General features: G+C 38.7%; 1 protein-coding gene across 2 annotated transcripts; it reads right to left on the reverse strand.

Annotated features, from left to right (window-relative positions):
• Window positions 1-1,659: 1,659 nt before the first annotated feature.
• Window positions 1,660-22,538, reverse strand: LOC133621733 (PRELI domain-containing protein 1, mitochondrial-like). 2 transcript variants are annotated; one of them, XM_061984037.1, is made up of 7 exons: window positions 22,380-22,538; window positions 17,585-17,770; window positions 17,291-17,516; window positions 11,960-12,073; window positions 8,635-8,713; window positions 7,973-7,998; window positions 1,660-2,357 (listed from the first exon to the last, which is right to left on the reverse strand). In XM_061984037.1, the coding sequence occupies exons 2-7, from the start codon at window positions 17,674-17,676 to the stop codon at window positions 2,322-2,324; spliced, it is 573 nt and encodes a 190-aa protein (XP_061840021.1). In that variant the 5' UTR covers window positions 17,677-17,770; window positions 22,380-22,538; the 3' UTR covers window positions 1,660-2,321. The 2 variants fall into 2 exon arrangements, with proteins under 2 accessions (XP_061840021.1, XP_061840020.1); XM_061984036.1 differs by lacking the exon at window positions 7,973-7,998.
• Window positions 22,539-22,853: the final 315 nt, after the last annotated feature.

Raw genomic sequence — 22,853 nt, forward strand, 5'->3', positions numbered from 1 at the left:
CTTTTTTCCCGGTAGAACAGGAAGCGCTTCTTCTTCTACGCAAGCGACCGCCAAGGTAAGCACCCGCCCCCATAGAACAGGAAGCGCTTCTTCTTCTACTGTAAGCTACCGCCCGCCCCCGGAAGAAGAAGAAAAAACGCGCGGATATCACCGTACGTTTCATTTCCTGTTTACATCTGTAAAGACCACAAAATGGCTCCTACTAAGCGAAAAGGATCCGGTTCATAAAAAGACGCAATCTCTCCATCCGCACACGGATTACTACCGTATTTCACAGCAACTGATATTCCTGTGAACCGCACTGTGGAACGGGAGCACGTACGGTGAATATTCGCACCACAGGGAATGAGAAGTCATCCTTCACTGTGGTTCTAGCTTGCCATGCTAACTTCCACCCATGGTGATATTCAAAAGGAAGACCTTGCCAAAAGAGACCTTTCCAGCCGGCGTCATCATAAAAGCTAACTCGAAGGGATGGATGGATGAAGAAAAGATGAGCGAGTGGTTAAGGGAAGTTTACGCGAAGAGGCCGGGTGGCTTTTTCCACACAGCTCCGAAGGCGAACACACCTTCACTAAGACGGGCAGACAGCGCCGGACGACATACGCCAACATTTGCCAGTGGATCGTAAATGCCTGGGCAGATATTTCGGTCACAACTGTGGTCCGAGCTTTCCGGAAGGCAGGATTCACAGAACTACTGGACAACAGCGACACTGACTCCGATGACTTCGACGAGACGGAACCGGCCATTTTGGATACCACGCTTGCGCAACTTTTCAATTCGGACACCGAAGACGAAGAATTCGAAGGATTTACGAATGAAGAATAACTTCAGAAGGTGAGCGCTATGTTTATTTTGTGTGTTGTGACATTAACGTTCGAGCAACATTATGTTGCTATTGCTCTACACCATTTTGAATTTTACTATGTTTGTGATTGCACATTTGCGTACATTTTGGGACAGAGTTGTTAGAACGCTGGTTTTCAATATATTATTAAAGTTTGACTGAACTATCTGACTGTTTTTTTGACATACCCTTTAGCGCAGCGTAGGCGCGGCTTATAATCCGGGGCGGCTTATTGGTGGACAAAGTTATGAAATATGTAATTCATTGAAGGTGCGGCTAATAATCCGGTGCGCCTTATAGTGCGGAAAATACGGTATGTGTATATATATATATATATATATATATACACACATATATATATATATATATATATATGTGTATATATACACATATATATATATATATATATATATATATATATATATATATATACACACACACATATATATATATATATATATATATATATATATATACACACACACACATATATACATATATATACACACATATATATACACACACATATACCCGGTATACACATATATATATATTTATATATACATACGTGTATATATATATACATATATATATATATATATGTACATGTATATATACACATGTATATATGTAAGACAGCCCGTTTACAAATGGTTCTCGTAGGAGGAACACAATTTCCAATTTAGCTGAAAAAGTGCTAAAGAACAACTGTGTTTAAATTAATTTATGTAATAAGTAAAGTTTTCATTCATTTTTGGTAACAAAGGAAAGTGATTTAATCGAAAATAAAAACATGAATGTTGAAAATATTTACACAAAAAACATTTTATTTAAATTAAAGTTGAAGATAAAATTAAATATTCTAATTATTCTGTCCAACTAAATCTTTCATTAGACATTCTTGCTAAACACATCATCATGTTTTCAGTTGCAGAAGGAAAACATTTCACTCTAAAAAGAGGCAGCAGTTATTGAAATGTTCCTAAGTTGTGAGAGGTTTGGCCTCACAATTGCATATTTACATTATGTGGACTTTTCTTCCCACCCCCATCAAGGTGTTTGCATGCTTTTACTCCACAATCACCTCCAGCATGAGGGCGTGTCTCTGAACGCTCCTCTAATGGGAAAAGCTGCTTGTCAGACGTGTTCGCCGTGCAGGTTTGATGTTCAATCCTGCCAAAAGCTGCTGAGACGCGACTCCGGGAGGGAATTACTCGGCAAGGAATTAGCATTCATCCTGTTCATAACATCCGATGTCAAGCCATAATCGAGAAGCAAAAGCCAGGCTTTCGATCTTGAAATATGTATTAAAATGATACGGCATGATTGCAGCAGCGATACCGCATGTGCGGCTGGACCTGAGACATAAAGTAGAGATAGTTTCTATTAAAGAGGATGGACAAAAGTCCTCGTTAGACAAACTGCTGAGGCTTCTGTGACGCGGCCGACGCCAGACTCTCGGCCGCCTCCTTCACCGGGCCCCGGGGCAGCCGCTGGGGCGTCTCTCCTGAGCCCACAAAAACAAAAATACACAACAGGAGCGTGAGCTGACCTTAACGTACTTCCTGAAACAACATGGATTTTATTTGTGTCCTGAAAGAACTTTCACACGCACACACACACAACATGCCAGGACAACGAGCTACACGAGTATCATCAGGGTTTCCCCTAGATTACCACTATATACTTGTTGGTGTGGGTGTGGCCAATATGACATCATCATGCATATATTTTCTTGAAAAAGGCTTAAAGTTATGTGTATTTGAACACCAATATTAGTGTTATTAGTTACTAATAATACCATTAATCATATTATTAAAAAATGTTTCCTTATATCATCACAATCAGCTTTAACACAATAAATTTGACTTGTGCTCTCTTTGTTCAATGCAGTTTCAATTGTTGCTTATTGTAAAAGGTAATATAGGCTACACTTTATTCTGCCCTACCTCAATGTTGCAATTTAGTTTGCCAAATAAGTAAACCGTCATTTGATTTAGATTTGAAAAAATAACCATGGGTTTTGTTGATATTCTTCACAATGAAGTCACTGTAAAACTAACCACACTAAAGAAAGTACATTATATACACACATGAAGTGCACATACATGTAGGAATCACGTTGGATTAAAAATAGACTGAAAAAGCAAAGCAACTGTGCAGTATGAAGGTTAAGCTCTAATGCTGCTAGCTTAATGCTAACGTACAATGGACTAGCTCATAGACAAGCTAACTCAAATTAGCATGGCCAATCGCAGGGCACAGATCGTCAGATAATCATTCACATTTACAGTCTGCAAAGAACCTAACATGAATATTTTTGTAATGTGGGAGGAAACTGGAGTGCACACATGCATGGGGACAAATGCACTCTCCATACAGCGATGTCCAAACGGAGGTTCGAAGACGCAAACGGCGTAAATTTAGACGTTATTGTCGGTAGTAATGTCAAAAGATGTAGGGTAGTTTACACAAGAAATGCATTATCCATCCATCCATACATTCATTTTCTACTGCTTGTCCCTTATGGGGTTGCGGGGGGTGCCGGAGCCTATCTCAGCTGTGGCGACTTGTCCAGGGTGTACCCCGCCTTCTGCCCGAATGCAGCTGAGAAATGCATTAATTAGCTTAAAATACCTTTCTCTCCTTACTTTTGCCAGCCGTCAACTCGACCAGCTGCTGACAGGTGATTTAGATTTTTTTTTCTTTAAAATAAAGCAACAAGAAATGTTTTTATGATATTTTAGCTTTTTTGCAAACGTTTTATAGCCAATAGTACGTAAACTACATACGGTATATCCATTCTTACAATATCTATCATCATGTCATATAAGAATTGATGATATGGAGATAGAAAGGGTGTATTCAACAACATTTTTGGGAATCTATATAGATGATAAATTAAATTGGAAACTGTACATAAATATACTTAAGACAAAGATGGCAAAAAATATTGCTATGTTACATAAAATCAAAAACGGCTCTTAATATGTTATATAATTCTTTCGTACTCCCTTATCTTAATTATTGTGTTGAAATCTGGGGTAACAATTACAAAACAAACATCAACTCTATATTCTTACTTCAAAAGAAAGCGATTAGAATTGTAAATTATGCAGATTATCATGACCATACCAATGTTTATTAAATTAAAAACATTAAAACTGCATGATATTGTTGACCTCAACACTGCTATTGTGACGTACAAAGCTCATAACCACATGCTGCCTGGGTGTCTACAGGAGAGGTTCAAACCCAGAGAGAATCCCTATGACCTCAGAGGTTCAGCTGTCTTCCAGAAAGCTAAGATAAGAACGAGCTTAAAAAGTAGATGTGTTTCTGTCAGGGGGGTTCAACTGTGGAACAGCTTGGATGATTCCTTAAAATGTTCCAGTTCCATTCACATTTAAAAAACACTTTAAGACCAATGTCTTGGAAAAATATATCACTCTTGAATCAACACAGTAGTTAATACTATGATCAATGTTAATTCAAATACTAAATGTGGGATATAAATAATAATGGAAGTATAATTGTTTGTATATAGTATATAAATTGGTACAAAGGTTTAACACGCATATAAGGATATTTCACATGCCTTTACTGTGTATATAATTGAACTGTGTTCATATTGTGTATTTATAATATGTTGTACAAATGACATTTCATCATTTTCGGAAGTTCATCTTGTATTTGACATTGTTTATAGGGTTAGGCGCTATAAGTGTTCAACTTCAGCCTAAACCCTTTCGGTCTGCAACATTTTCATTTTCAATCTATGAATGTACAACTGTTTGTTTATTTTGTTGACCATTGACCGAAGAATAATAAACTAACATCAATTCATCTTCTTCCGCTTATCCGGGGTTGGGTGGCAGTATATCACTTACATTTACATAAAAAGTGTTTTCATGTAGAAGAAAAACTCTTTTTGAAAGTGTGTCGGCAGTAATATTGCCATGATCGTTTACGTGTAGGGGAAACCCTGATCATTCAAACAGTCCGACGTGTCAAAGAGGTGTTGGCCATTATTCAGCTTCAGCACTTTGGTCCTGCTGCCTCTACAACTTTTTTCATATCATTTCAGTATTTTCCGGGCTACAGAGCGCACCGATGTTTAAGCCGCACCCACCAAAATTGAGAAGAAATAAATATATTTACATATATTAGCCAGACTATAAGCCGCAGATATATAGCAGTCTGAAATATTATTTTAATGTTTATTTACATATCTTAATTGTTTTCAAACGGTGCTTACAGTCATACTCATAAGTTTACTTACCCTGGGAGAATTGATGATTTCTTGGCCATTCTTCAGAGAATATGAATGATAACACAAAAACCTCTTTCACTCATGCTTAATGATTGTGTGAAGCTATTTATTGGCAAACAACTGTGTTTACTCTTTTTAAATCAAAATGACAAAAGAAAGTACCCAAATGACCCTGATCAAAAGTTTACATACCCCAGTGACTTTGATCTGAACACTGCTGATTGGCGTTCTCAATTCCTTAGATATCTTTTTATACCCCTTTCATGTTTTATGCAGTTCAATTACCTTTTCTCGCAGATCCTTTGATAATTATTTTGCCTTCCCCATGACTCAGAATCCAGAAACATCTGTGCAACACTGGATGAAAGATGCAATGGTCTGTCAGAAGTCCAGAAACTCACTGACCTTTTATACACACACAATCATTACAAACAAACATGTCACAGGTGAGGATTGGAACTTTGATTAGCCATTCAAACCTGTTTGTGTCAACTTTTGTGCATGTTATCAGATCAAAGTCACTGGGGTATGTAAACTTTTGATCAGGGTCTTTTGGGTACTTTCTTTTGCCATTTTGATTTAAAAAGAGTAAACAGTTGTTTGCCAATAAATAGCTTCACACAACCATTAAGCATTAGTTGAAGAAAGGCTTTTGTGTTATCATTCATATTCTCTGAAGAATGGCCAAGAAATCATAAATTCTCCCAGGGTATGTAAACTTATGAGCACGACTGTACTAGCTGCGGAAGGTAGCTCTCCAATCAGCTAAACAGACTCAATAAATCCACGGTGACGATTTGGTGAATTCACTGAGGAATTTGTGAAACTGAAACAATAATTATTATTGTAAGTTAATGATACTAACACAGACACTTGTAAAAGTGTGAGCATAATCGCTAATGCTAATGACGCTAGCTTGATTACATTACGATAGCACGCACAAATATGCATGAAAAACTCCTTTGGTAAGTATGAATTACTTTAGTTATATTGTAAAACTTACAAACGTTGCTTGGAGTGATGAATGAAGAATCCTGTTGAGCAGAAACGCTACGGACGGTTACACTTCCGGTTAAAGGTACGGAACAGGAAGTACATTTTCAACCCACAGCACCTGCAGTGAGCAAAATCATCCAAAAGATGGCGCCATACCACAAACAATAACACACCTTTTCAGTGTCTCTGTCGGTATTAAACGTAAACTGTTCAATACAAAAGATTACGGCCGTTAGTGGACAAAAATCCATAAATTAGCCGCACCGTTTTGTAAGCCGCAGAGTTCAAAGCGTGGGGGGGGGAAAATAGCGGCTTATAGTCCGTAATCAAAGGTAGTTGTACACAGCATTAGAAGTGCTAGATGCCGTTTAGAGTAATGTTAAACACAGAGGCACTAGATATAATCAAGAAATGTAAAGTTGTGCTACACAAAGCGCTGCTACATGCACAATATTTACCACCTAAGACAGTATTAGACTGGTTCAAGACTTCATCCACTGCATGCAATTTAATCATCCATTCTAAAGTGTTCAGAGTAGTTGTAGTCATAATTATAGGAATTCGATTTTGCTGCCCTTCCATGGCGACATGCGGCGTTACAAAGAGTTTGCCTCAATGAGACAAAGCTTGTAACAACTTTGACAAGCAACATCGTTCATGCAGAGAGTAGCGACTAATGCCAGACAACCATCAAATAGTCACGATAATTGATTACATCCTGGAAATGCTGTGATTGTACATTTTCTAGCTATAAAATCACATACTAGCTAACAACTGGACATTGATCTAATGTTTACTGTGCATACGTGCACGCACATAAACACACTATTTCTGCTACATCATGTGACCGCTTCAATACTCACGGCCACATCATTAGGTACACCTGCACTACTGAGAGACATCCTATACAAAAGCTATACTTTTTAAGGGGAAAAAATATTTTAATTATGAGAAACATTGCTAAAATTAAACTGAAAAACATTATTGGGAAAATTTGAAAATTCGTAGGAAAAAATGTTTTAATTACGAGAAATATTCTGAGGACTTTATGGGACAAAAGTGTTGAAATAATGGGAAACTCTTAAAATTATGATAAACAAATGGGTAAAATTATTGGGAAAATGTAAAAATTGTAATTAAAAAGAAGCAAAATTATGAGAAACATTCTTTAAATTGATGATTAAAAATTATTGGGAAAATGTGAAAAATCTGAAGAAAAAGTTGTAAACTTGTGAAAAAAGGATTTCAAAAATGTTGAGGAAAGGAGGTATTGAAATTATGCGAAATGTTCTTAAAATTAAAAATGGGTAAAATTATTGGGAACATGTAAAAATTCTAAGGAAAACAAATTGCTAAATTATGAGAAACATTCTTTAATTACAAACACTGATATGGAAATTTAGCATTAAAAAGTTATAAAACTTTACAGAAAAAGTGTGAAAATCATGAGAATAACATTTTAAACAGATTAAAAAAAAGTGTTGAAATGATTAAACATTCTTAAAATTCATGGAGAAAAGGTGTGTAAATTATGAGGAAAAGTAAAGGAAGCTGGAGGGGAAACATGTTAAAATGATGAAAACCTTATTACAATTCTTAGGGATTTCTTTTTTAAATACATAAAGAAAATTGATGAAAAAACTCTTAAATTATGAGAAATATTTTAAACTAAAATCTTTTTTGGACTTGCAGCATATAAGATATGTTTGACTTCATTGGCATTACATTGCAAATATGTCATCTATGCAGAGTCACAATGTTAAATTAAATCATCATTATCATCTCATCTCAGTAGATGGTGCAGGTGTACCTAATGTTGTGACCTAGGTCATGACCGCTGCTTCCATACTCACCGCTGCGCTCAGCCTGAGTCTGATGCCTGAAGGTGATGTCGACAAAAGGCGGCGGTGGGACAGAATCACAACAATGCCGCGTCAGCACAAACGCTTTGCCAATCAAGGAGCGCCATGTATCAAAAAGTCTGCTTTCTTTCAATAACTTGATGCAGGACACAAATCGGCGCCATCCCTCTATCACATCTTCACTTCCTTTTCCTGCTACTTCCTCATATTCTGTTAAATGAGGTGATGGCGGCAACACATCTGAATTCCATAACCAGAATAATGTTTGCATGATAACTGATCATTTTTGCTGTTGATGCAGTTTTGTCTTGTTTGCTGTCTACAGAAGCTGACGTGAGCTGGGGGAATTTGATCTATTGTACTTTCACGCAGACTCCCGCTAAGTCACAAGTTCAATGCAGCAATGAAACAGGAGTTCAGAACATTCAGAAACAGATGGTCCCTCTTGGTGAAAGTGTGTTTTTGTTGACTTCTAAAATTCTACAGCATCCCGTTTAGGCAGCAAACCAGTGTAGTCACGCCCTCTGCTGGCTTCTTAGTGACAGTACAAGCTTGTTGACGCCACATGCTCCATTAAATGAACTGCATTTATGTTCCAAACCCACCACAAACATCTGCTTTAAGGACGACTTCAGCGCTGAGTGTGTACCAACCTTGTATGTTGGACAGCGCGTAGTCCAGCCCTTTCATGGCTTTCGCTTGGTTGCGCTTGAAGCGAGCCAATCCGAACTCCTGGCGGGGAGGACAAACAGGAAATAAGCTTGACATAAAAGAGAGATATTGAAAAAAAAGAAAACAACTGCCTCTTTTTCTTGTGGCGGTGGCGACAAATTGTCATGTCCTTCGGGGACCGTGAGAAACCGAACTTGGATTTTCTTGCACAAACTCAGCTGGTGAGTGTGTGACTAATCGCAGACTGGGCGATAAAACGATTTCGATATACACTATATTGCCAAACGTATTTGGCCACCCATCCAAATGATAAGAATCAGGTGTCCTAATCACTTGGCCTAGTGTATAAAATCAAGCACTTAGGCATGGAGACTGTTTCTCCAAACATTTGTGAAAGAATAGGCCGCTCTCAGTGATTTCCAGCGTGGAACTGTCATAGGATGACACCTGTGCAACAAATCCAGTCGTGAAATTCCCTCGCTCCTAAATAATCCAAAGTCAACTTTATTATAAGAAAAGTGAATAGTCTGGGAACAACAGCAACTCAGCCACCAAGTGGTAGGCCACGTAAACTGACAGAGAGGGGTCAGCGGATGCTGAAGCACATTGTGCAGAAAGTCTTTGCACTGTCAGTTGCTACAGAGCTCCAAACTTCATGTGACCTTCCAATTAGCCCACGTACAGTACGCAGAAAGCTTCATGGAATGGGTTTCCATGGCTGAACAGCTGTCTCTAAGCTAGGCCTGGGCAATTATTTTGACTCGGGAGCCAAATTTAGAGAAAAAAAATGTGTCTGGGGGCCGGTATATCTATTTAAAGGAAAACTAATACAAAACCTCACACTAAAGTCTGATTTAATGCTAAAAAAGGTTATGACAGACCGCCTTAAAAACGGAATGGAATTTAAAAAAATGTCTATGAACAATAAAACCCTGAACATTGAGAACATATGAACATCACACCTCCTCTCAATCGACATAAATTACAATCAAGCCAAATGCAACAAAAATGCAACAAACACAGCGAAATATGAAGGTGAAGGGTAAAAAAACAAAAAACCATCTACAATCTGATATATGTGATAAATCACTAAGCTTTAGAACTTTCTTGTAAAAATCTCCTTCCATGTCTGTCCCTGACACCCACTGCTTGGTGCCTCGTCTGACCTGCTGTGACGTAGATTACCATAGTAACTATTAGGGTTGTACGGTATACGGGTATTAGTATAGTACCGCGATACTAATTAATCATATTCGGTACCATACCGCCTCTGAAAAGTACCGGTCCGCCACACCCTAAGATTTTTTGTTAAAATAAAGCCAATAATGCCATTTTTTCTGGTCCCTTTTATTTAGAAAAGTATGAAAAAGTACCAAAAAGAATCAAAATAATATTGGTATCAGGACAACACTAGTCACTAAAATATCATGCAAAAGCGCAGATTCCAACCATTGAAATATGTCGTATTGTTCAAGACTTATGGTAATTTGAAAACATCACTGCACATCATAATGGCAGCTACACTTTCCATCTTAAAGATCTAAAAAAAATATTTGGGAATGTCCGGCGGGCCATATTGAAAAGTTTAACAGGCCGCATGTGGCCCCCGGACCTTAATTTACCCAGGTCTGGTCTAAGCCATACATCACCAAGTCCAATGCAAAGCGTGGGATGCAGTGGTGTAAAGCATGTCGCCACTGGACTCTAGAGCAGTGAAGACGCCTTCTCTGGACTGATGAATCACACTTTTCCATCTGACAATCTGATGGAGGAGTCTGGGTTTGGAGGTTGCCAGGAGAACGCTACATTTCGGACTGCATTGTGCCGAGTGTGAAATTTGGTGGAGGAGGAAATATGGTGTGGGGTTGTTTTTCAGGAGTTGGGTTTGGCCCCTTAGTTCCAGTGAAAAGAACTTTGAATGCTCCAGAATACCAAAACATTTTGGACAATTCCATGGAATGGCACTTCAAGTTCAAGTCCAAATACTTTTGGCAATATAGTGTATATCGCGATAGACACGTAAGATTGGTTGCGTGAACAAAGGCCCTCGCGCTCTGGTAACTGAGCAAGGCAGGATATTAGCACTGATCAGTGGGGGTGACACGCTAAGGTATCAGTATCAACTATCAATTTTGGTTGCGCCGTCTTGTGGTCTCGCGGTTGATTCTTTGCAATGAGTGAGAAGCGAAAGTAAATATGAAGAAATTGGGGATTAAACAGAAAAAGTCACAGAATAGCAGTTTTTTGGATTTTTAAAAAGCAGACCGTAGTCCGATGTGGACCAATGTGGTCTGTAAACGATGCAAGGCGCTCGTCCCCACAGAGACTGGTAATACCGCACCACTTTAGCCATGCTCACCCTTTAGAGCACAGCTGCAACTTTCTGGCACTAAACCTGCAGAAAATATTTCTTCTCAGGTTTCTCGGTGTTTACATTTTCATACTTTGCACTATTTTGTTACACTTTATTAAGCATTTCTTACATGTTCCCTATTTTTGCACCTTCATTCTAAGAGATTATTGTTAAAGTGTTCGATATGATTTTAGAATTTTGTTTACCGTATTTTTCGGAGTATAAGTTGCACCGGCCGAAAATGCATAAGAAGGAAAAAAAACATATATAAATCGCACTGGAGTATAAGTCGCATTTTTGGGGGAAATTTATTTGATAAAACCCAACACCAAGAATAGACATTTGAAAGGCAATTTAAAATAAATAAAGAATAGTGAACAACAGGCTGAATAAGTGTACGTTATATGACGCATAAATAACCAACTGAGAACGTGCCTGGTATGTTAACGTAACATATTATGGTAAGAGTCATTCAAATCCAAACAATCTGTCACTCCTGATCGCTAAATCCCATGAAATCTTATACGTCTAGTCTCTTACGTGAATGAGCTAAATAATATTATTTGATATTTTACGGTAATGTGTTAATAATTTCACACATAAGTCGCTCCTGAGTATAAGTCGCACCCCCGGCCAAACTATGAAAAAAACTGCGACTTATAGTCCGAAAAATACGGTACATTGATTGTTTCCTATGGTTTTGTTGACATTTTCTTTCCTTTTTGTCTTGATAGCTGAGGTTTTATAATCAGAGGAAGATTACATTTGAAATACAAATGTTTACATTTAATATATTTTCCGCCTGGTCCTTATTTTAGATAGGTCATAAAAAAACAACAATAATTATCGATATTGATCGATACAGAATACTTTTATCATGGTACAGTTTTCAACAATAAAACAGGAAGCCAAGTACGGCAGGAGAATGAATAAAAGAGTACAAGGTCAGGCACCTGGATGGGTCTGGAGAAGCCGTAGATGCCTGAGGAGATCCACGCCTCCCGTTTGAGCAGGGTGACGCCTGGCTGCTCCGCACAGTCTTGGAAAACACAACGCTCCTCCACAGACTTCACGTGGCACACAGACACAGGCAGGTTAAGAAGATGTTTTACTTTTACATTAGTTGCTTGTCACAAGGATAAGAGTGTCTCTACTGTTGCCACGGCAACCCCAAATCACTCACCTCAGTGCAGTCGTCTGTAATAACAATAATAATACTCGTAATGATAAAAATAATGGTGGACTAGCCCAGATATCTCAGATTGTGTTGTGTGGAAGTTGCATACCTGCCAACTACTCCGGTTTTCCCGTAATTAGTACGGTTTTCATCAACCTATTCCGGGTTACGGTTGCAGTGATAAAAAATACGTTTTTTCATTAATTAAAAAAAATATTTAAAAAAAAGTTTTATTCACGAAATCGCGTAACAACAATGACAATCGACACTGCTTCCCGTAACTTCCTATCGAGCCATTCCGAATGCCATGTGTAACACGGGTGGGAAATAAGCCATATTTCCTCTCAGGACATATCCTCATATTACCTGCGCCGTTTCCACGTTTAATCTCGCGAGTTTAACACACGCGCTCACGTGACCCGCTGCAGCCAATCACGCTCTATAAAATCCAGCATTCCGAAATGGCTGTCAGGTGCGGTGGCTAAGCCTGGGGACATATGAAGCCGGTATGTTTTAAAGTTGTCGTTTGCTTGCATATTGTAAAAACAACCGTCCAACATTTTACAACTAATTGTAAACTTGTAGGTGCCGAACATCAGGGACGTGTTGCGACGAGAGAGTGTGTCGATGATAAGATATTAAGCCGAGTTGGTAAGTGAATCTGTTTGCTAATAGTAGCGACTAGCCGTACCCATGTATTTCCTATGGGCGGTTAGCATCGGGTTTTAATCCCGTTTCCTCCAATGTTTCTGATCCGATTGAATTTATACTTATGTCGAGTCTTTATTTTGAGTATTTACATATGGTAACTGAATGTTGTGGCGTTTTAAGGCCATTTGCACTTTTTATGCTATGGTAAAGACAATGAATGAATACTGCCGCTGGTGTGCGGTTACACCCGTCATAGTGACGTCACTGTTAGTTAATGTTACTCCCGTCATAGTGACAACACTGTGTACTGTCGTGTTTATTTTATACATGCATGTGATTGTTAATGTTAGCAGTATTATAGCTAATAATGATAATAATAAGTGTAACTTATTTATTGAAGGTCGAACGATAGATGACTTAATGTTGATGTTTATGTGCGCATATTGATTGAACTTCGGGTCCTGTGCTTACGCAGGCCAGGTCCCTAAGTCTTGGATGGCGAGCTGTAGATAGGCCTCGAGCCTGAGCCCAAGGATCTCCACCTGTTCTGGTCGGGCCAGTAGGCGGCTTATAGCCGAACCCCTTGCCTCGCACCTCATTGCTCTGCGGCCCTTTGCACTACCTCATACACACCCTGCCCATAAACTGAACTCTCACTACAAACTACCATATCCACAACCCCAAACCGTGTGGCTGTATGAACTCTGAATGCGCATATGGACTGCGATCAGTCTCATATGACCTTTTTAAGAACTTTTGATACTACCTGTTATGAATTACCTGAACCCTTGCTGTTTTTTTCTTTTGTTTTGAATGGCCATTCCTATCAATGTATGTCCACTATTTGTTGCACTGTACATATTTAAATAACACCAGTATAATTTAAAGCATTTAATTGTGTCTGTCCTACTCTCTCCGAGTCGTAATCTAGACTTCTGATTAGCCCAAATATTGAGAACGTCTACTATAATAGCTAACGTACCTGTTACACATGCGCGAGGCTATTTATAGCACCGCTGCCAAGCACGAGGGACCAGTTGCCATTGTTTCCAAACGAGCGAACGATCATGGATCAGCCGGAGAAAAATCGCATACGAGTCTTAAACCGAAAAGAAAACTGCAGTCATTCCGTGAAGAATATTCAAAAGCCTACCCGGGAATAATTATCCGTTCCAGAAAGGGTGAAAACTACGCAAATTGCACCTTGTGCAGACAAGATTTTTCGATCGGACACGGAGGAATTAGCGATGTAAAAGACCACGTTGGGACAAAAAAACACAAGTCTAATGCCGTTGTTAGCGATACAAGTGGAAAACTTTAAACGTTTTTCGTCGCCCAAACAGATTCTTTGGATGTGATAAATGCCGAAGTTTTATTTACGGAGGCAATAATTGGTAATGACACCAATGTTATCTATTGGAATTGTTTAGTACTGTTATACTGTCAAAAGTGTTTATACTATTTATGCTTTCAAGTCCAAGTTGAAGAAATCTTGTTAAATGTTGACAGCATAACTACCAAAATACAGAAGTATGTCCTTAATATTTTTGCAGTGCTATTTCTGTTGAAAAGTTAAAATGATTACATTAGAGATGTGATGTGCCACTTTTCAAGTGTCTGATGGCTTACATTAATTTATGAATTTTTCATATTTTGAATTCTTTTGAAAGGCTTACAAAAAAACTACATTTGAATTGTAATTCCATGCTATTGACAGGACTATTAATTTTAATGAAGTTAGCTTACCATGTTTACAGTATGATAATTGTGATAGAAATGTGAATTTTAGGCACAGAATATTTTTTACAATTGAACAAGGCAATAGATTATACAAGCTTGGACAGAAAGTTAATAATGACACCAATTTTTTTTTTAATGGAATTGTTTAGTACTGTTTTACCATTTGTTTACTGTAAAAAGTGTTTATACTGTTTCAATTAACAAATTGAAGTCTTGTGAAAGGTTGACAGGATAACTGGCATTAACTGTCAAAATCATTTCAAACTATTGAAGTTAGCTTACAGAATAAACATGTCAATCAACCCATATGATTTTTGCTGTAATATTTTTGTTTTGAAAAGTCACTGTGACTGATAGAAAAGTGATGGTTTTAGCAACATTTTAACCTGTCTGAATGCTAATAATCATTTTGCGTCGGGGGGCGAAGGAACCCCCCACCAGGACTTTGTCCTGGACCTACCGGGGCCTGCGGCCCTTGGACCCTGGCTACTAGGTTTTTCTGATTTCAAAAGTTGGCAGGTATGAAGTTGGTGGAAGACAACAACGTGATGAACTGTGGGCCTTTTTATACTATCAATTTTACACCACAGAAATATTTGGTGTCTTGTTTTTTTTCGGGACTGGCTCAAGCACTCAGAGTGGACTCAGTCGGACTGTCTTTAAGTAATCTTACACATTTCCACACCAACAAAGCAGGAAGAAGGCGCTAAAACGTACAGTAAGGATACACTTTTCAAAATGCGCAAGCTCGATGCTAATTTACATTACATTTGATATAGACATGCTACCAATTAGCATTCGCTGTTTTACATGGGAAATTCAACACTTCCAAATTTGGTAACAGGACTATAACTAAGATGGATGTTACAGTCCAACAGCTTATGTGAAATAAGCACAATACTTACAGGACTTTGTAGGAATCAGCAAAAGAAAGACTGGCACATTCAACTTAATGGCAAAGACTACTTCTGGCTACAGCAACACTACTAGTCTAGACCGGTCCGCAGCTACAAAAGGGTTGGGGACCACTGGTCTAGTGGTCCCCAACCCTTTTGTAGCTGCGGACCGGTCAACGCTTGAAAATTGGTCCCACGGACCGGGGGGGGGTTGTATTTTTTTTTTGTCATAAAGAAATACAATCATGTGTGCTTACGGACTGTATCCCTGCAGACTGTATTTGATATATAATGTATACATTGTGTTTTTTATGTTGATTTAATTTAAAAAATATATATACCGGTATGTATATATATATATATATATATATATATATATACACCGTATTTTTCGGAGTATAAGTCGCACCGGAGTATAAGTCGCACCTGCCGAAAATGCATAATAAAGAAGGAAAAAAACCATATATAAGTTGCACTGGAGCCCGGCCAAACTATGAAAAAAACTGCGACTTATAGTCCGAAAAATACGGTATTATATATATATATATTTTTTTTTTAATTTCTTGTGCGGCCCGGTGGTTGGGGACCACTGGTCTAGACACTATTGCCATCTAACGTCTCGGAATTGCAAATGCGTGCAACGTCCACTATATAATACCTGCAAATGAGGCACAGAAGTATAAGAAAAGAAAATATAACAAATGGACAGCATTAGCTCACTGTTAAATATTATTTCTAAAAATTAAGACTTTTAATAACTAAACAATTAACATTTATTAACATATTTGAAAAAACATAAAAGCACCGAAAATTGGTACTGCTGAGTACGAGTATCAATTCCCAGGTACTGCACGGCTTGAAATGTGAAAGGTAACCATTCCAAAAAACAACAGACTTGTCACATCTGTTCGTCAATAAAAGCTAGTGGTACGCGGACATATGGAGAAGTACATTCCTTAAAGGCACTGCCTTCGCGTGCCGGCCCAATCACATAATATCTACGGCTTTTCACACACACAAGTGAATGCAAATCATACTTGGTCAACAACCATACAGGTCACACTGAGGGTGGCCGTATAAACAACTTTAACACTGTTACAAATATGCGCCACACTGTGAACCTACATCAAACAAGAATGACAAACACATTTCGGGAAAACATCCGCACGGTAACACAACAAACACAACAGAACAAATACCCAGAACCCCTTGCAGCACTAACTCTTCCGGGACGCTACAATATACCACCCGCCCCACCCAACCCCGCCCACCTCAACCTCCTCATCCTCTCTCAGCATGTCCCAAATTCCAAGCTGCTGTTTTGAGGCTTGTTAAAAAAAAAAAGAATGCACTTTGTGACTTCAATAATAAATATGGCAGTGCCATGTTGGCATTTTTTTCCATAACTTGAGTTGATTTATTTTGGAAAACCTTGTTACATTGTTTAATGCATCCAGCGGGGCATCACAACAAAATTAGGCATAATAATGTGTTAATTCCACAACTGTATATATCGGTATCGGTTGATATCGGAATCGGTAATTAAGAGTTGGACAATATCAATAAAAGCCATTTTCGGACATCTCTAGTTACAATTAAACATTTGGTACGTACTTAGTACAATACTTACAGTATTAACACTTTTTAGTGTGCAACAAAACACTAGATTCAGCAAAGAGTGAACTGACTAGCCAACACACCATAAACTATACACTACTGCCATCTAACGTCTTGGACTTGCAACTGCTCCTTCTTGCAAATGACAAAACAACTCACTTCAGTTGCCATATAAAAAAAAGTGTTTTTGTGCTTGTGCTCACCATGAGTGTGGTGTGGTTGAGGTTCCAGGTGTAGGTGGTCAGAGTCCGGCTGACGGGGTCCACGATGGAGTCCTCAACAATGTAGACAGAGCGTGACATGCCAGAGGGGAAGAAGACCTCAGCCCAGCGGGGCAGCCGATTGGTCTTCATCAGGAGGCGTCTGGACAGCAGCCTGTGGTCGGCGGTCACCTCGCGGTACACCACGTCCTCTGTGAGAACGTGCGTACTGAGCAACACAACAGGCTTACTACAGGTCAACAACAGGATTGGGGGGGGGAAAAGGTGCTGATTTACCTGAAGGGGTTGGGATAGCGCTGCCAGAAGGCAGACACAACATGGTCCCACGCACTGTTGATGTCACTTCTACTACTGAAGTACTTGACCATCCTTCTCCTGTCGCCCGCCACAATTTTCACACATGCAGTCACTTGACAAGGTCACCAGCCATCGAGCCATGGCCCGGTACTGGTCCGTGAAAAACTGAGAGAAAATAAAAAAATAAAAAAATCAACATCCATTTTCCACCGCATATATACATTGTGTCCTTGGGCCAGACATTTTACACACCTGCTCTCAGTGCCACTCACAGTGGTATAAATTTAACTTAGATATTAGGTTTCACTATGTAAAGCACTTTGAAGTTTGGACACACCTTCTCATTCAATGTGTTTTCTTTATTTTCATGACTATTTACATTGTAGATTGTCACTGAAGGCACCAAAACTATGAATGAACACATGTGGAGTTATGAACTTATCAAAAAAAGGTGAAATAACTGAAAACATGTTTTGTATCCTAGTTTCTTCAAAATAGCCACCCTTTGCTCTGATTACGCTTTTGCACACTCTTGGCATTGTCTCGATGAGCTTCAAGAGGTTTTCACTTCACTGGTGTCAGAGTTTTGATGCCTTCAGTGACAATCTACAATGTAAATAGTCATGAAAATAAAGAAAACGCATTGACATATATATGTTCATAATTGGCTACAGCAAATTCAGTATAATTGTACATATATTGTAGTAACTATATCATAGTTTCTGTTTTAATGAGGGATGTTCATTTCAGGGTTTTATGCTGCTGATAACGATCACATGTATTTAACCAGGGATGCTCAATAAAATCGATTAATATCCGAATCGTGATTCTTTTTTCCCCCCAATCAGCCCTTCCCTTACATGTACACCTACGCTCCAACAAACACCGTTATATTATCCCCAGTGTTTCTTAACCATATCTATTTCTCAAAATATCTATTTCTCAGCTGCGGTGGTATGGGCCGCAGCGGCGCTCAGTTGTCATACACTTTTCCACCACTTGTGGCAGTAATGACAATATCAAACAGAAGAAATCTGGGGCTAAAGTCATACAGCAGTTTCTTAAGAGCAAAATGTATGACTAAAGTGGTGAAGCTGTATTTTTATTTGCACTTTAATTTTATTGACAGTTTATCTAAGAAACACACACACACATATATATACAGTATATATTTAATATATACACAGTATATATATATATATATATAAAATGTAAATTTATTTTTTACTAGTTTTTGACTCCTTTCTTTTGCAGTATATTTGATTAGTATTTATTTCAATATGTATTTATATCAACCTGACCTAAGCCTTGATAATTATCTTTGTGATTAACACATGCTTCATATCATTTGACAAGGTTGTTTACCTGTTAAACTGTAAGTAGGCTAGAAACATTTATTGAATATGGTTAAACTCAAGAGTAAAATTACTGATTCAGCATTATATTTGAGGGGGCCCAGGACCCCTCTGTAGCGGAAAAGTTGGGCCCTGATGTCAAAAAAGTTAAGATTATTATTATTGATCTACTATATAATCCAAAAACTATTTGAAATGTGGACTCGTCAGACCACAGAACACTTTTACACTTTGCATCAGTTCATCTTAGATGAGCTCGGGCCCAGCGAAGCGTTTCTGGGTGTTGTTGATAAATGGCATTCGCTTTGCATAGATGAGTTTTAACTTGCATTTACAGGTGTAGCGACAAACTGTAGTTACAGTGGTTTTCTGAAGACTTGACAACACCGTGTTAGACGTGCAGTACTAAACATAGTCTTACATTCAATTATGTTGTAAAATGGACTGTAAAATAAACTTTTTACAAATTGTCTATCTTTTTCATTGATTTTAGGGCAGCATTGGCGCCATATACCAGATCCAACCTTTTATTATTTTATACAAAAGATGGGTCAGACAAAAAATTATATATTTTTTAATCCCCAGAGATCAAATCTCTTGTCTATTTAAATCCATGTATTGGAATTATAAGCCAATTGAGTATTTAGCGGCCAATGAATCTATTTCAATTCACTAATAACTAACACACTTTTGATTTCATACTTGGTCCCTTTAATGTAGACTAAAATAAAGTACATTTGAATTTATTTTTTTTCTCACTGGCACTCATCGAGGGTGGACGCTCCCCTTTCCTCTCCCTTATCTCTCCTGCTTGCTTCTTTGTCTTATCTTAACTTTTTTGTTGCCTCTTTTTGCACTGCTCTCCAAATCTAAACATTGGAACTATTTAACTGGCCTCAACGAAATTGACAAGATCTTGGGTATAGGGAACCTGCTTGTCGTGACGGAGCGATTGTTGCTGGACACACCACGAACTCTGGGGAGAAGGAGTGCCGCGTGCCTAGCGACCCTTTTCAGTCAAGGACGTGAAGATATCCACCTATTCGGAGGGGTGATGGAAGGATGGGCAGCGCCTGAGAGCTGCGGCCTGCCACCATGACTCCCCCACTCCCTCCCCTCTGTTGCTAGATATCTCGAGATGTACGTTGTAATATGTATATGTGCTTTGCTATGGAGGTTTTTTCCCGCTCCAGACTGGACCCCCTTAGGAGCCCAGTCTAGATTGTATTTTTTTACTCATCCTTCCCCAGCGTTGACCTTTTTCCCATCTTTTACAGCGTTCATGTTCTGTAACCCTGTACACCAGATCCGGGCAAATTAAGGCCCGGGGGCCAAATGCGGCCCGTTAAGCTTTTCAATCTGGCCCGCCGGACATTCCCAAATCATTTTTTTAAGACGGAAACTGTAGCTGCCAATATGATGTTTTCAAATGGCCGTAAGTCTTGAACTATACAAAGTATTTCAATGGTTGGAATCTGTGCTTTGCATGATATACTAGTTACTATGGTAATCTAATTAGTTACTATACTAATCTAATTAGTTACTATGGTAGTCTAAGTCACAGCAGCTCAGACGAGGCACCAAGCAGTGTGGGTGGAGAGCGTTTCCACAGAGGTCAGCCTGAAATGTGGGTGTCAGGGACAGACACGGAATGAGATTTTACAACAAAGTTCTAAAGCTTAGTGATGTATCAGATATATCAGATTGTAGGCGATTTTTTTTTTACCCTTCGCGTTCATATTTTGCTGTGTTTGTTGCATTTTTGTTGCGTTTCGCTTGATTGTAAAATATGTCGATGGAGAGGGGGTGTGACGTTCATATGTTGTCAATATTCGGTGTTTTATTGATCATAGTTAATATTGTAAATCCCACATTCTTTATTTTCACGTACATTCTTGGTCTCATTCAGTAAAAAATTGTAAAATTCCATTGTGTTTTTTAAGGCGGTCTGCCATAACGTTTTAGCATTCAATCACTGCAATTTTGTATTAGTGTTCCTAAAAATAGATATACCGGCCCCAAGACACATTTTTTTCTCAAAATAATTGCCCAGGCCTGCTGTACACTGTTTGTCTAATCTTGAACGGGTTTGTGCTGAAAACAAAGTTTCGTTGTACTTGTGCAATGACAATAAAGACCTATCCTGTCATCCGCGACAGCACACTCTCCTTTCAAGCCCACATAAACAGCATTACCCGGTCTGCTTACTTTCATCTACGAAACATTAATCGTCTTCGCCCATCCCTTACCTCACATACTGCTGCCATACTAGTCCATAGCCTGGTCACCTCTCGCCTGGACTACTGCAACTCTCTCCTGTTTGGTCTCCCTCACAAGTCATTTCACAAACTTCAGCTTCTCCAGAACTCTGCAGCCCGGATAATCACCAGAACCCCTTCAATCCAGCACATCACCCCTGTTCTGCAGCAACTCCACTGGCTACCCATCAAACATCGCATCCACTTTAAAATAATTCTCCTCACTTTCAAAGCCATCCATAACCTCTCTCTGTCATATCTCTCTGACCTGATCCATGTCGCCACGCCCTCACGTTCCCTAAGATCTTCTTCATCCATCCATCTCACTGTCCCTTTATTTAAACTGTCCACCATGGGTGCCTGAGCTTTCAGCCGCTCTGCCCCACATCTTTGGAACTCTTTACCACCAGACCTTCGTAACTTAGATTCAAGATCCCTCTTCAAATCAAGGCTCAAAACACACCTATTCCTGACTGCCTATTCATTGTAATCATATTTTCTTCTCTATCTTTGTTGTTGTTTTTTATCCAATTTGATTTTATTGTTGTGATTTTGTACGGTGTCCTTGAGTGCCCAGAAAGGCGCCTTATAAATAAAATGTATTATTATTATTATGCTATTAAGAAGTGTTGAATTTGACAGGGATGATACACAGTGATGCAGTATTTTACATTATTCAGACAGTTGCTTGAAATTGTATTGATACGATATTAGATTTATTTGCGAGATATAATTGAATAAGCCGTTCATTTTTAATGAATACTGGCGTTACCATGAGTATATGTTCAAGGTTTATCACATGGCCAACATGAATGCTGTCGTAGTCACGTTGAGTTCTCGCGATAAGACAAATATCGCGAGTTTTGTTGCCGTGCTAAAGGTGTTTCACTAGCATGCTAATGTTGCTAACGCTATCTCCCAGCAAACCTTTCGCCACACGTCGAATATTTTGCACTGATATTAAATCGACTTGTTGTCGTTTCCAATGCCGCGCAGTGCGTTTGTGGCAATGTGTAATATTTCCGCTTAGTTTTGACAAGGGTGAACTAAACAAGAGAGGAAGTTGGCTACGAAGCGTTCATCATCATGCCCGCAGAAGAGGAACACAATAACAAGTTATACGCGCCTTGAACAATTGGAGGAAAAAAACATCACTCTTACCGAATATTTTTGAGAATGAGAGGCAGGATAAGGTAACCACGGCGTGAGCGTCCACTAGTTCGGCCTTTTCCCACGAAAACAACGACAACCTAACAAGAGATTAGCCATTAGTCGCTCTGACGCCAATTTAGAAATAGCGGCCAAATGAGGAACTGCAAGTGTGGCGTCTGTCACGTGATCTAGTGTTTGCTAGCAACAGCTGACATGATGAGGAAATATCCGGAAGCAACACGTGGTGTTCAACATTACACTTTTAATGTGTCATCTAAAAATAAGCACATTTCATAATGTGATTTAATATTATACAGCTCTGATTTAAAATATACACAAAATTAGAGATGCCGATAAATGCGTTAAAAAGTAATATCGGAAATTATCGGTATCGGTTTTTTATTATCGGTATCGTTTTTTTGTTTTTGTTTTTTGAATTAAATCAATGGGTTGTACTTGTACTTGTAAATAACATAAAAAACA

This window comes from Nerophis lumbriciformis, linkage group LG25, assembly GCF_033978685.3.
Source record: "Nerophis lumbriciformis linkage group LG25, RoL_Nlum_v2.1, whole genome shotgun sequence".
Lineage (NCBI taxonomy): Eukaryota > Metazoa > Chordata > Actinopteri > Syngnathiformes > Syngnathidae > Nerophis > Nerophis lumbriciformis.

Coding starts and splice junctions, on each gene's coding strand:
- LOC133621733 (XM_061984036.1), bottom strand. CDS start 17,676: ATGGTCAAGTACTTCAGTAGTAGAAGTGACATCAACAGTGCGTGGGAC. Junction 17,517..17,584: donor CGCTATCCCAACCCCTTCAG/GTAAATCAGCAC, acceptor TGTGTTGCTCAG/TACGCACGTTCTCACAGAGG. Junction 12,074..17,290: donor TCAACCACACCACACTCATG/GTGAGCACAAGC, acceptor TGCCACGTGAAG/TCTGTGGAGGAGCGTTGTGT.